The sequence below is a fragment of the Saccopteryx bilineata genome, chromosome 9 (genome assembly GCF_036850765.1).
Source record: "Saccopteryx bilineata isolate mSacBil1 chromosome 9, mSacBil1_pri_phased_curated, whole genome shotgun sequence".
Taxonomy (NCBI): domain Eukaryota; kingdom Metazoa; phylum Chordata; class Mammalia; order Chiroptera; family Emballonuridae; genus Saccopteryx; species Saccopteryx bilineata.
Genome location: NC_089498.1, coordinates 67,776,980 through 67,791,965, shown reverse-complemented (window position 1 = coordinate 67,791,965; position 14,986 = coordinate 67,776,980). Strand labels below are relative to the sequence as shown.

Below are 14,986 nucleotides of genomic sequence, written 5' to 3'. Positions count from 1 at the left end.
CCTTCTCACTCTTTCTTCCCCCTTCTCTCTCTTTTAAAAAACAATAACAACAAAACAATGGTCTTGTTAAAAAAAGTGTAGGATCTACAAAGTATGAAGATATATTTAAGCTTTATTTTTTTTATTTCTAACTTGTAGCAGATAAATAACAAGAGTATTTCAAAAATATTCTCTAGCTGTATGTGACAAAATAAATTTATGAAACTATTTGATATTTTCTGTCATTAAACCAGATTTCTAGTTGATTGAACTGATCAGCTGTATCATCTCATTAATTGTGCTAATTAAGAGAAAGAAGGAAGGGGTGGATGTCAGTGGGATGAGGACAGAAACAGAAACAAGAATCAAGGCTGGGGCAGTGTCAAAAATAACTCAAAGGTTTATGTTGCACAATAACATTTAAAAGATATCACTTTTGGCTCTGGCCGGTTAGCTCAGCAGTAGAGCATCAGCCTGGCATGCAGAAGTCCCGGGTTCGATTCCCAGCCAGGGCACACAGGAAAAGTGCTCATCTGCTTCTCCACCCCTCCCCCTCTCCTTCCTCTCTGTCTCTCTCTTCCCCTCCCGCAGCGAGGCTACATTGGAGCAAAGATGGCCCGGGCACTGGGGATGGCTCCTTGGCCTCTGCCCCAGGTGCTGGAGTAGCTCTGGTCACAACAGAGCGACGCCCCAGAGGGGCAGAGCATCACCCCCTGGTGGGCATGTGGATCCCGGTCGGGCGCATGCGGGAGTTTGTCTGACTGCCTCCCCGTTTTCAGCTTCAGAAAAATGAAAAAAAATAAATAAAATAAAAGGTATCGCTTTTACTTGCATTAATAAAATTTTCAATGGCATCCACATCACTGGGTTATTGTAGTGTTTCCCATTATACCTTCTAACCAATAATTTAATGATTAATTGACAGGCTTTAGTCCAGAGATTGATCTCCCCTCCTTTTGAGTAAAATAGATGGTTATTATAACCACTATTTATTAAACATTTCTGGGCTCTGGTTTCTTTAAAATATTTCCAAAGTCTACCCCCTCCTCTTCTGGGTGTCTTTCTCTGTAGGACCCAAACTCAATGATTTAAGACACAATTTGCTGACAGGAGATCCTGAGAACCCATTATGAAAATGAAGGCAGCAAACAACCTTTAAATGCATTTCCCAATTTAAAAAGCCTTCATTACATAGCACATTTCAGGCTGAGAATGTTAAAAAATTTATCATAGTTTCAGTAATTGCAGCTTCCTCTGGAAGCTTGGCATGATACTGCATCATTTGTAAAATGTGTATTTTGTTTGGCACTCAGTAGGAAGCTTGCCAGGCAATACATTTAATTAGGAACATGAGGAAGAGAATAATTGTGGTCTGTCATAATGTATTATCGTTACTTTTAAGTTTTCCGTGTGTTTAAGATAGTGGTCTTATAACAAGGTGTATATTTAAAGCTAGAGGTAATTTCCCTTTCATTGGCCCAGGGATTTTATATGAGGATATATATTATTGTGAGTGGAAAAGTACATTAACTGCATTCCTTAGATATAACTCTTTGTCCATTGTTTAAACTAAGAGAGCCTTAGCTGCTCTCCTTAGAAACAACCTTTGTCCATTGTTTAAGACCTTGAAAATTGATGCATTGCCCTTTCGGGAGCTTAGACAGCTTTATTTAAGTTTAACTTTCTCTGGAGATGCATAGAAATAATGAAGTACAATGCTTTTCTTGAACATAACCGTGTACATAACATCTAGTCCTGCATGATGCATAAAGTAAATTTGATAAGAGTAACCAAGTATTGTGATGATTAATGTTGTTGTTTTTTTAAATTACAAAGCAACGTGTGTCAGCAGATTTAGAAAGAAGTATTATGATGACCATCATCAAAAGCCAAGTTTTTATTTTGTTAGACATGAAGCTCCGTTTTTACAGGAAAACTCACTTGTAATGAATTCGAGAGGCACCGTGGAAAAAGGACAATGAAAAGGCCTATTTGGCACATGCATTTTGGCATTCATTTTTAGGCAGAGAATATTCTGATCATTTACCGTTACGTGAATCCCCTCTGCCTCCCATTATTTCATAGTCATAGTCTCCTTAGTAAATAGAGAATTTCCTCTAATAACAAGTCATTCGATTTATCATCAGGGCACCTATACTCAGAACCAGTCCAACATGTAAATAATACATGGTAAAAGACTGTTCTCATGCTCTCTTCTCACTCTACTGTGTTTTGGTCTTTCAAAATCTTCCAAATTTCAACCTGTCCAGTTCACTCCTCCTTCCCATTTCTTTCTCTCTCCCCACTCCCATTAAAGCATCAAACCAATTATGTTACAATATATCCATGATGTATTATAGAATTATACACTTGAAACCTATATTATTTTATTAATAATTATCAGTCCAATCAACTCAATTTTAAAAAACCAGAAAAACACAATTATTTTATTAAACAATTCATTCAGGGCCCCATTCTCTGCTAAAAACAAGGAACAGAACCCAAATAATTAGAACAATCAGTATTTGACACTCAGTAGAGGATTAGGAATTGGACATAAAGAAATAAGGAGGAGAGTGTTTTTAGGCAGACAGGACAGTTCCTTTTATTCAGGTACTCATCCATTTATTTTTGAGGAATGAAAAATCAGTGAAATATGTTCTTACCTCATTCCTCTCAAAAAGTATAAAAAGTGCACTTCTATCTTCTTACCTACTTTGCAAAATCCTTAAATGAACACAACTTTTATTCTTTGGCATTAGAAATCAAGACTATTTTAAAGTAAAAGCCACAACAATAATATTTATTATTAAACGCTAACTTGGTTTAAAGTAATGCTCTAAGCACTTTGTAGAAATAAATGTATGTACTCCTTAGAATGATTCTATATAGTGAGTGCTTATTACCATCAAGGAATCAGAGGTACAAAGATGGTATTCATTCTGATTTACTTACACAAATAGTAAGAAGTCTATTCTTTGGGAAACAGTACACAATAGCATGACTCCAGGTTCATACTTAATGATGGTATTACTGTGAATTAATTATGGAGTAGAAATAATGTGACTGAAAATGTAGTTAACCAAAAGACTATAAAAATAATTTAAAAAAGGAAGACTAAAAGTAGCCCTTGCTGATCAAAATGTGCTATGAACATGTATAAAATTTCAAATCTCATGTTTTTTTCTAGAATTAGAAAAACACCTTTACCTTGAGGTATCTACAATTTTCAAAAGTATTTCTAGGCTGAGGTTTATTTTATTACAAGAATTACGTGGGAATGAAGACCAAATGTAATATATCTCCTTGGCAGTACTTCCTGAATTTTTATTCAATATTTTTTCTTATTTAATACTGAAAACTAATTGAAGTCTGTCTGAAACTGAAGTGTGTAATGGCCAGTACTTTGGGGTGCAAATCTTATATGTGTTTATGTATGGTGTTTGTATGTGTTTGTGTATCTTAGCATGAACCATTGCAACTAACAACATGTATTCTTTTACTTTAAGGGGCAAAGGTCCACTAAAACACACAACTGATGTGATCTATGCAGCTAAAATGATATCTGAATCAGGATCAAGAATGGATGTCCTTGCTCGGCAAATTGCAAATCAGGTGAAATTTCTGCAAATGCATGTGGTGAAAGTTTTTGTTAACTGTTTTCTGCCATCTCAATGTCAATTCTAAAATGTTGGATTTTTACTTTATTGGGTTGGTTCTTTATTATTGAATTATTTTTAAATTGTATTCAATAATTAATACACAAATAGTGAACATTCTAAGGAAGCTTAATTATTTCTTAGGACACTATTTTAATAGTGTATCATAATATATTATTAATTAAAACTTGATTATTTTTAAGATTTTTAATCTTCAAATATATTTAAATTACTTTAAATATCAGCTTTTTGAGTTTCAAATATACTCAATTAGCTATAATACCCAATGTTAGCATTCATTTCTTAATATCTTAGATTTCTTATTTTTGCTCTTCAAAAGTTAATATGTTTCAAATTCTATAATATCAAGTTTTCTGGGTCAACAATATAGTCTGACTTTCTATGTATAATTTCAAGACATGTAGTAATTATTATATTATCAAACTGTACAAGTATATAGTACTTATAGAGACTGATGCTCGATATACTTGATATTTTTCTTTTCATTTCTCTTATTCGTATTTTAATTTTCTAAACAGCAGCTACCTTGTTAAAGGTACCTTTTGTCAATTTTTGTTGAAAAATTTGTCATATTTTTAGTTAATATATTGAGATATTTAATTAATATTTCAAACTTAGATGCAGTATTACTTTGCAGGTTTGATATTATTCAACTCTATAATGCATAATTTATCTCTTTGAGAAAAAAACACTTGTTCTGACTTTTCAACTTTTCCATATTATTTATTATTTATACACTTTTATTGGGATGCTTATCATGTACTCTTTTTATCCTCTGTTTCTTAGAACATGAATAACTTTTCCTTATTAGCTATTGTATTTGTTTGCTATAAAGGAGAAAAAATAAGAAATAATAACAGGAAAATAGTTTTAAACATTCCTGAATTTATATATTCAGTGTTTTGCCACTTTAAGCATTGTAAAAATTTTATTAATTTTTTTAGTATTTATAGTTAAAAACGAACTCTATCTTAATATATGAATAAATGACTAAAATCCAAATATTTCCATGTTTTTTATACTTTGTCCAATCCAAGTTAAAAATAAAAATAAATTGAAAATAATTCTTAAAATAAATATAATTTTAGTCTACCTAGGAAGATACAACAAAATTTGAACAGCCTATAATTTCTGGTAAACCAACATCTATGCATTGTAAAATGTCAAACCATAGTTTCCCAAATATAATTCTCAAAGTCAGCATGGTCTTTGTAGACTATATGAGTCTGTGTTTTCTTCTTTCTCTGACATAATAAAAAACAAGTAGTAATTTTTAAATAATAATAATAAAAGTGTTCCACTGAATTTTTAACTATACCTTCCCTAGATACCCTTCTCTTCTATGTTCTAGAAACCTTAGGTCACTGGATAATGGCTTAGTCAGTATAATGTTGGCCCTACATATGGGCAGCCCAGATTCGATTCCCTGTCAGGGCACACAGGAGAAGCAACCATCTGCTTCTTTCCTCCTTCTCTTTCTCTTCCCCACTCATAATCAGAGGCTCAATTGATTCAAGCATGGCCCCAGGCACTGAAAATAGTTTGGTTGGTCTGAGTGTGTCAGCCACAAGCACTAAAAATAGCTCGGTACTGGAGCATTGGTCCCAGATGTGGTTGCAGGGTGATGTTGGTCGGGACGCGTGCAAGAGTCTGTTTCACTATCTTCCCCCTTCTCTCACTTAAAAGGGGGAAAAAAGAGCCTCAGTTTGCTAGAGAGCAGCAAAGATAGGTATAGCAAAGAAGAAAAAACATTCAAAGTATGTTGAGATTTCCTGGTGTAGAATGATCTTAGATAAATGACTAACCAAATTTAACAGATGGTAGAGAGAGAGAAAGCATTCATTACTGAAATAGTAAATAAAACAAAAAAATGTTTGTTTTTTTTTGTATTTTTCTGAAGCTGGAAACGGGGAGAGACAGTCAGACAGACTCCCGCATGCGCCTGACCGGGATCCACTCGGCACGCCCACCAGGGGCAACGCTCTGCCTACCAGGGGGCGATGCTCTGCCCCTCTGGGAGGTCGCTCTGCCACGACCAGAGCCACTCTAGCGCCTGGGGCAGAGGCCAAGGAGGCATCCCCAGCGCCCGGGCCATCTTTGGAGAAGCAAATGGGCGCTTCTCCTATATGCCCTGGCCGGGAATCGAACCAGGGTCCCCCACACGCCAGGCCGACGCTCTACCGCTGAGCCAACTGGCCAAAAAAATGTTTTTATAATAGACAATATGGTACCTTGGCTGGTTATCTCAGGTGCTTAGAGTGTTGTCCCAAAACTCCAGGGTTTCAGGCTTTCATCCCCTTCAGGGCACATACAAGAAGTGACCAATAAATGTACAACTAAGTGGAACAACAAATGAATACTTCTCTCTCTCTCTCTCTCTCTCTCTCTCTCTCTCTCTCCCTCTCTCTCCCTTCCTCTCTTTGTCTTTCTAAAATCAATCAATAGATAATAAAAATATATGTATAAATAGTAGGCAAGATGTAGTATGAGATAGTTGAGGGTTCTGAGTTTCTATGTGCTGTGTGTGAAATACAGATAAGAAAATAAAATGGACAAATGTAATAGGTATATGGATCATCTTCTGAAGACATGACTGGATGATAAATATTTAAGTAATTTTTATTTTTAAGTTATAAGAAGCCAGTCCAGTTCATACTATTATCCAAGAAGAGTTTAAGAGTAAAAAATGCTCAAGAACAAAAACTGAATACACAAAAGGGAGAAGTATTGAAAATTGTTTAAAACAAGAAAAGAGAGAAAGAGAGATAGGATTACAGAGTTGAGAAGGGTTACTGTTTTTGAGGGATTTTATGCAGCTAGATTTAAGGATAGAAAAGGAAGACATTAAAAGTGCCAAAACAGTGGAATCATTGATGATCTGTTACCCTGAGGAAGATGAAATGAAAGAACCTCTGGGCTGGAGAACAGGTAGAGATAAAAGTCTTGGGTAGGACGGAAACATCATGGACATAGTGTTTTGCTATCATTGGTTGCTTGAAATTTCAATTCTAGCAATTCACAGTGACACCTACCAGTAATACTTTTCATTAACTAATTTTGCCAGCTTAGCAGAAATTAAACTGTTTTTAATTACAAAAGTCATTTTAAATGTTTTTTAAATAAAATCTATTTTCCAATATGGGCAAAAATAGCTTATCTTTGGAATAAACATCTTTAAAGTATTCACTTTTCTAATTCACTCTTGAAATTCAAACTGCAAGGTATGTATGTTTCTTACTTTTCTTCTCACACCTAAATGATCTAGTCTGTATTGGTACCAAACATCTTACTAGAAGATTGAAAGCTGGTTTAGCATGAGAAAACCACAAAGGCTGACATGCCATCTGCTTGCCTGTAGTGAGTGTCCCAGTGGTTATAAAACTGCAATTTTGGGGGAATAAAAAATCCTTGCATTAAAAAGCTAACCAGATGTCCTGGTGTACATCTCCTATCTTAATAAATTGATAAAGAACCAAACTGTGTTATGATATTCTACCACTTAATTTGTCGGTAAATCCCTAGCAGAGTTTATTTAAAAGGCACTGTATGCAAATTTTATTTTTAAAAAAGTCAAGGGCAAAAAATGTTTTGCAAATCTAGGGTCCAAACTTTTTCTATCACTTTCATGTAAAAATATAAAAGGTGGGAAAAGATTATTTGACTTTAATAAAAGAACTTCAGCAAATAGTAGTACCATCTTTTAAAATATTTTTTTTAATTTTTCAATTATACTTGGCATAAAATATTATATTAGTTTCTGGTATATAATGTAATAATTATACATTTATGTAATTTACTAAGTGATCATCCCAATAAGTGTAATACCCACTGTTGCAGGAAAATGACCCCAATGGAGAAGACACTCAGACAACTTAATTAATGAAGGAAGGAGAATTTATTAGTAGCTGGCAGTGCACATGAAGTTAGTAGCACCAAAGCACAAGTTCCACTAATTAGACCCTCTTACTGGTTAAACTTTACAGTATCCAAGCAATGGATGCCTAATTCCTTTGTTTATGGTTTCCCAGGACTCAAGGAGAGGAAAGGGGTAGTTTTGGTGGGGTCAGTAAGGAGGAAGGGGTTTCCAGAGCACTGGTCGTAGCTATATCCGGATCCTGCTTTTCTTGCTTTGTGTTGCAAGTGACTCAAAGCAACCATTTAGAGAACTATGGGATGTAGTTAATTTATAACTGGCTGTCTCAGTTATCCCTCCTGGCTCCTTTCCCTTGAATTCAGAATCTCGTTTCTCCTCTCTCAAGTGAGAAGGGAGGCTTGCTCCTTCCTCACCATCTGAAATCATACATAATTATTACAATATTATTGACTATATTCCCTGTGCCATGCTTTACATCCTGTGACTGCTTTTACAACTGGAAATTTGTACATCTAATCCTTCCCCTCTTTCACCCATTCCCCCAGCTCCCTCCCACCTGGCAGCCATCAAGTTTGTTCTCTGTATCTACGAGTATTTTTTAGGTTTGTTTGTTTGTTTGTTTAGATTCCACATATACATGAAATCCTATGGTATTTATCTTTGCCTGATTTATTTCAATTAGCATAATCCCCTCCAGGTTTGTCCCCGTCATTGTGCATGGCAAAATTTTATTGTTTTTTATGGCTGATTAATATCCCTTTGTATATGTACCATCTATTTTTTAATCTATGGAGGAGCATTCTTAGAGTGGGAATAATTCATTCTCCTAATTCTGCTTCTGGCAGTCAAAACCAATCAGAAAAGCTTTCTAAATATCAATAGGGAAGAAGGGTTTCATAAATTTTACATTATGGTATTAACCAATTAGTATGCTTTTATTGCTTTGGTTATAAATCTGAATACCATTGTTAGTTGTCACCAAGATTCTCATCAATTATGGAAATAAAGAGTAAAGCCAGCTTAAGCAACGTTTAATTTCAAAAATTCAACTTCAAATTTTCTACTCATTTGAATCATTCTTTTCTTAACAGAATTCTAACTCTTCTATTATGCCTTTGAAAGAGTCTCTTGAAAGCGACTGTATGTTTTTCTTGGTGATTTCAACATTGGTTATTGGTTAAAAATCTAATTATTAATTTGTAAGTTCAATTTTATCAGATGTTATGTAGTGGTACTGGTCTTTAAGGAAAAAATTCACACTAACCTTACAATATACAGTTATGAGTGTCAATTTAAGCTACACAACATCACCAGATGAAGAAACATCAGCCTGGGTTCTAGAGTAATAGCTAGTTAAAGCAACAGACTAAGAAAAAGAGAATTATGAATATGTACAAATCTTTTTTTTAATTATAATTTTATTTTTTAATGGGGCGACATCAATAAATCAGGATACATATATTCAAAGATCAACAAGTCCAGTTATCTTGTCTTTCAATTATGTTGCATACTGATCACCCAAAGTCAGATTGTCCTCTGTCACCTTCTATCTAGTTTTCTTTGTTCCCCTCCCCCTCCCCCTTTCCCTCTCCCTTTCCCCCCTCCGCCCCCTAACCACCACACTCATATCAATGTCTCTTAGTTTCACTTTTATGTCCCACCTACGTATGGAATAATGCAGTTCCTGGTTTTTTCTGATTTACTTATTTCACTTCGTATAATGTTATCAAGATCCCACCATTTTGCTGTAAATGATCCAATGTCATCATTTCTTATGGCTGAGTAGTAGCCTTTGTGTGGGCCGAAAGCCTCCGGGCCGCCCCAGCACCCTGGGAGAGCCGCACACGGGGAGGGAGCGAGAGCTAATTCCAACACTGGAACTTTTCAGTGCGGGCGGGAGGTTTCACTCAGAGGACAAGACTCCAGCCTCACATCCTGGTCTGCGCGCACAGAGAGTGGGCAGGAGACTCCTCCCAGCACCTCGGGAGTGGTAGCCCATGTTGTCCCACGGAGGGGCAGAGTTGGGGGCCTTTGTGTGGGCCGAGGGCGGAGTCTCAGGCCACTCCAGCGCCTTGAAAAAGCCGCACACGGGAACGGAGCGAGAGCCAATTCCAACACTGGAACTTTTCAGTGCGGGCGGGGGGGTTTCACTCAGAGGGCGAGACTTCCGGTTTAACATCCTGGTCTGCGCGCAGATAGTGAACAAGAGTTTCCTCCAAGCGCCCTGGGAGTGGGTGCCCGCCCGTGTTACCGGACAGAGTGGCAGAGCCAGAGGTCTTTGAGTAGGCGGAAGTCCTGGCTGATTATGCTAGCGGCTCTGACTGAGCCTTAACCAGAGCCCTGTGCTGAGTGGGAATAGAGTGGGGAGTTGCCAGCTCTTTGAGCCTCTTACTATACAAATCTTACCAAACCATGGAGGAACAATCACCAGATCAGGAAGCTTCAGTCTGTGACCTTACCTACATTTATAAAAAATTTGGGCTGGAGGTTATTACATGAGGACCCTTGGTCATTAACCTCTAGGAACAAAGAAAGGTCACCACATTCTGAAGTAATTAACTAGGCCTGTAATCAAGTGGTAAGAATATTTTCGCTGGCGTCAGTGCAAACTGCACACCTAAGCAGCCTCGGAGAAAGCAAGGCATCTTAAGACCATTCTCCCTCGCTTCAGAGAAACCTGTTGTAAGACCATTCTCCCTGGATTCAGGGGAAACTGCAGCTGGACATCTTATCCCACCCTGAGTAAATGACTCAGTAATTCCTGCAGTCATTTGTTGTGACCCTTTTTGTTCACATTCAATTGGGTTCAAATTTATATATATATACCGTTCCTCTACAATTACTGCGTGGTATTCCATTGTATATAAGTACCATATCTTTATCCAATGATGCTAAGAAAAATAAGTCAGAAAAGTAAAAACAATATGATATCACTCATACATGGGATAGAAAACTAAAAGCAACAAATAAGCAAACAAGAAAAACAAACAGAAAACTCATAGACACAGACAACAGTATGGTTGTTAACAGAGAGAAGAGGGGTAGAGGTAGTAAAGGGAGAGGGAGTCAAATATATGAGGATGAAGAGGATTTGACTTTGGGTGGTGGACACACAATGAACTATATAGATGATGTATCATAAAATTGTACACTTGAAACATAAAATTTTATTAACCAATGTCACCATAATAAATTTAATTAAAAAGAAAAAAAAGAATCAAATCTAGATCTAAGTAAAATGGCACTGTGAGTACTCAGAATTATACTGATAAAGAAAATGATTCAGTACCAGGCAGATAGGAAATACTTAACAAAGATCAACATCCTGTCATGGTAAAACAATCAGATGACTTGCCTTGGATCATTATAGGTAATTCTAGATAACTAACGTCAGTCTTTGATAACAATATAAGCATTCTTCACTTCAAAATAGTGCTGGAGACACAGCTTTGCTATGAATTCTTTTTTTTTCCCCTTGGAACTATGCAATACAGTATTCTACAATGAAGAAAAATATACTTTAAATTTTTTTAAATTTAGTGATTTAAAAGATTTGGAAGCGAATAGATGTGGATTCAAATACAGGCTCTTGCATAAGCTCTTCAAGCATGAAGAAAGTATTATGGTTTCTAAATTTTTGATTTCTCAGATATAATTTGGGGAAATCTCTCTTCTTTTTCCTCCTCTTCCATTTCTTCTCCTCCCCCTTCATCTCTCTCTCCCTATCTCTCTCTCTCTCTCTCCTTCTTTTAATCCTTCTTTTCTTTTTTATTTTTTCTTTCTTCTTTCTTTTTTAATTTAGTGAAAGGTGGGGAGGCAGAAAGACAGGCTCCCACATGTGCCCTAACTGGGATCCATCCGGCAAGCCCCCTACTGGACGATGCTCTGCCCATCTGTGGCTGCTGCTCCATTGCTTGGCAATCGAACAGTTTTAGCACCTGAGGTGAGGGCATAGAGCCATCCTCAGTGCCCAGGGACAACTTTCTTGAGCCATTCAAGCAATGGATGCAGAAGGGTAAAAAAGAGAGAGAAGGGGAAAAGGTAGAGAAACAGATGGACACTTCTCCCATGTGCCCTGACTGGGAATCAAACCCAAGACTTCCACATGCTGTGCTTACACCCTACTGCTGAACCAACCAGCAAGGGCTCCTCCTTTTCTTTCTTTTTTTCTTATAGTTTAACCCTTCCTGTGATATTTGAGGGATTACTATTACTTCCTCATTTAAAATTTAAAAACACCCATGTCTCTATATCTTGTCTGTCTCTCTGGCTGGTTTTTATGTTTCTTTTTATTATTTCATATGCCCTCATGCCTATCCAGCATATTGATAGTATTTCTGCAGAAAAATTTATTTATTTGCTACCTTAGTTGATTAACTAAACTCAAGGGTCACATGTTTTCATCTTGTCCACACATTCTGGAGCTATATAGACTTGCCTATTCAGCAAATATGAAAGAGATTCTCAGGGATTTTTCAACAGCACTCCAGCTTTATGAGTATTAGGTAAAAGCAGAAATGTGAGGAAGGTTTTCTGGCCTTTTATTCTATTTTTTTATCTAATATTGTATTTTGGATTTTAGTTCATTAGAATTAAAGCTTTTACAATAACACGTTTATAATTATAAATGTAATATATATTTTAAGATATGGAAATATGAGGAAAATAAAAATTATTTATTGGGCCTTAGCCAGGTGTCTAAGTGAATAGTATCACCCCAGCACACCAGAGCATGGCTTCAACCCACAGTCAGGGCACATCTGAGAAGCAATCAATGAGTGTACAACTAAATGGAACAGCTAAGCAAAACAAGTTGATGATTCTCTCCCTCTCTCTGTCTCTCTCCTTCTCCCTCCCTTTTTCTCTCTCTTTCTCTATCAAATCAATAGAAAAGTTTTTTGTTATTTATTTATTTATTTAAATGAGAGACACACAGAGAGAGAGAGAATGAGAGAGAGGAACAGACAGACATGAAAAGAAAGATGAGAAGTATCAACTCTATTGTTGTGGCACTTTAGTTATTCATTGATTACTTTATCTAAACTTCCTTGACTTGGGGGCTCCAGCTAAGCCAGTGACCCCTTCGGCAACCTTAGTGTTTCGAACCTGGGTCCTCAGTGTCCCAGGTCAATGCTCGTTTTACTGTGCTACCACCTGGTCAAAATTCAATACGAATGTTTTTAAAAACTGTTGACTGAATCATGTTTATTTACACTTTCCATATATTTATTTATTAGTACATTTTGTTTTAAACACAAATGCAACCATATGTTTTTATACAATTTAATTAAGATAGAATGTTAAATTTTAGATACTGAGTTTTTTCATCCTCCAAAAAGCATTTTTCCACATCCTTTGAAACTATTATTTTCTTGTTGACTATATAATATCACATTATATAGAACATTCTCTTTTAATCTTTCCACTATTGTAGGACATTTAAGTTATTTTCAAATGTGCTACTATAATTAATGCTGCAATTAATATCTTTGCATAAAATTATTCTCCATATTTCAACAACCTTAAGAAAATCTATTTAAATTAGAATTAAGTTACTTGAGATTTTAACAAAAATCTGTTATAATTGCAAAGATAGAAGAACACAGAGTAAACAGTGACCACAGATATTTGTCATGTTATGATGAAGCTCAAAGCTGTACTCTAGATAGTTTCTTACAGAAGATAGTATAATAGAAGATTCTTTTGGCAAAAACGTTTAATATACCTTTAAAACATGGATGCCTTCTTTTTCTTGGCTCTAGGTAGATTCACAGCTATTATCTAAGGTGAAATGATTTCTTTTGTTTGTAATAACTAAAAGCATTAAATGCTGAAAGTAAGAGAACATAATATATATAGTTTGTTGCAGATAGCTTTTTTATGCCCATGTAAATAACAGAGCATGACAATGCAGAACTACAGGTCTGGAGGAATGTTCTAATCACAAATCTAGGTGAAAAAAATAATTGCATTTTAAATATATATTTACCTAAAAATATAATCTGAACACTTCTATACTTATCATAAATTAAGTGCATTATTTTATGTACCTCTTCATATCTGAGAATTTCTGTAGTATATTTTATGTCTGTTCTGAAGTAATAAAGGTCAAAATATTGATAAACTCTTCTAATGAAAGAAGCATATCATAATCTACATGGGCATGGTCTTAGAATTGGGCACAATGAAAATAAAGGTGCTGTCTTATGTTACCTGCAATATCAATATTTACTCATTTTAATCTAATTATTTGTTTATTTTTTGTTATTTCCATTTTTATATTTTATGCACATTTAGTGTCCAGATCCATCATGCAAACAGGACTTATTGGCCTACCTAGAACAGATTAAATTCTACTCTCACCAGCTGAAAATCTGCAGTCAAGTTAAAGCTGAGATCCAGAGCCTGGGGGGAGAACTCATCATGTCAGCTGTGAGTATTGCCCAAAACTAATATCTTCACGTGAAGAATATGCTTTAAACCAGAAGATACACTCCTCCTTAGTCCACCAAGTCTAATAGGTCCTTGTAAGATACCACCTTAATTGGAGTGTAAAAAATTGTGTATAAACTACTGAGAAATGTTGACAGATTTCTTAAAGATATGTAAAAAGGTGCAACTTGTTTTTATTTACTTCAGATATCTTAGAATGAATCAGGTTTAGTAAGGTACTTGGATAAAGAATAAAAATTGGCCCTTGCTGCTTTGCTCAGGGGTAGAACATTGGCCTGGCATGTGCAAGTCCTGGGTTCAATTCCCAGCCAAGAAACAGGCGAAGTGCCTATCTGCTTCTCTACCCTTCCCCCTCTCTTTTCTCTCTATCTCTCTCTTTCCATCCTAAGCCAAGGCTCCATTGGAGCAAAGTTGACCCAGGCATTGAGGATGGGTCCATGGCCTCAGGCACTAGAATGGCTCCAGTTTTAACAGAGCAATGCCCCAGATAGTGGACTTGCTGGGTGGATCCCGGTTGGATGCATGCGAGAGTCACTCTCTCTGCCTCCTCGCTTCTCACTTCAGAAAAATACAAAAAATGGGCCCTGCCTGGTTGGCTCAGTGGTAGAGCGTCGGCCTGGCATGCAGGAGTCCTGGGTTTGATTCCCGGCCAGGGCACACAGGAGAAGCACCCATCTGCTTCTCCACCCCTCCCCTTCTCCTTCCTCTCTGTCTCTCTCTTCCCCTCCCGCAGCCAAGGCTTAATTGGAGCAAAGATGGCCCAGGTACTGAGGATGGCTCTGTGGCCTCTGCCTCAGGCACTAGGATGGCTCTGGATGCAACAGAGTGACGCCCCAGATGGGCAGAGCATTGCCCCCTGGTGGGCATGCTGGGTGGATCCCGGTCGGGCTCATGCAGGAGTCTGTCTGACTGCCTCCCCGTTTCTAGCTTCGGAAAAATGCAAAAAAAAAAAAAAAAGAAAAAAGATCATAAAATAAATGCATACGCCATTACACATTAA

General features: G+C 36.6%; 1 protein-coding gene across 3 annotated transcripts in view; it reads left to right on the top strand.

The window, feature by feature from the left end:
- CTNNA3 (catenin alpha 3) overlaps positions 1–14,986 on the top strand; it is a 2,095,157-nt gene that overhangs the window by 2,009,261 nt on the left and 70,910 nt on the right. For all 3 annotated transcript variants that reach the window (XM_066242416.1, XM_066242414.1, XM_066242415.1), the window contains exons 16-17: positions 3,489–3,594; positions 13,831–13,965. In XM_066242416.1, the coding sequence (XP_066098513.1) occupies positions 3,489–3,594; positions 13,831–13,965 (241 nt within the window). The remainder of the gene's footprint in view (positions 1–3,488; positions 3,595–13,830; positions 13,966–14,986) is intronic.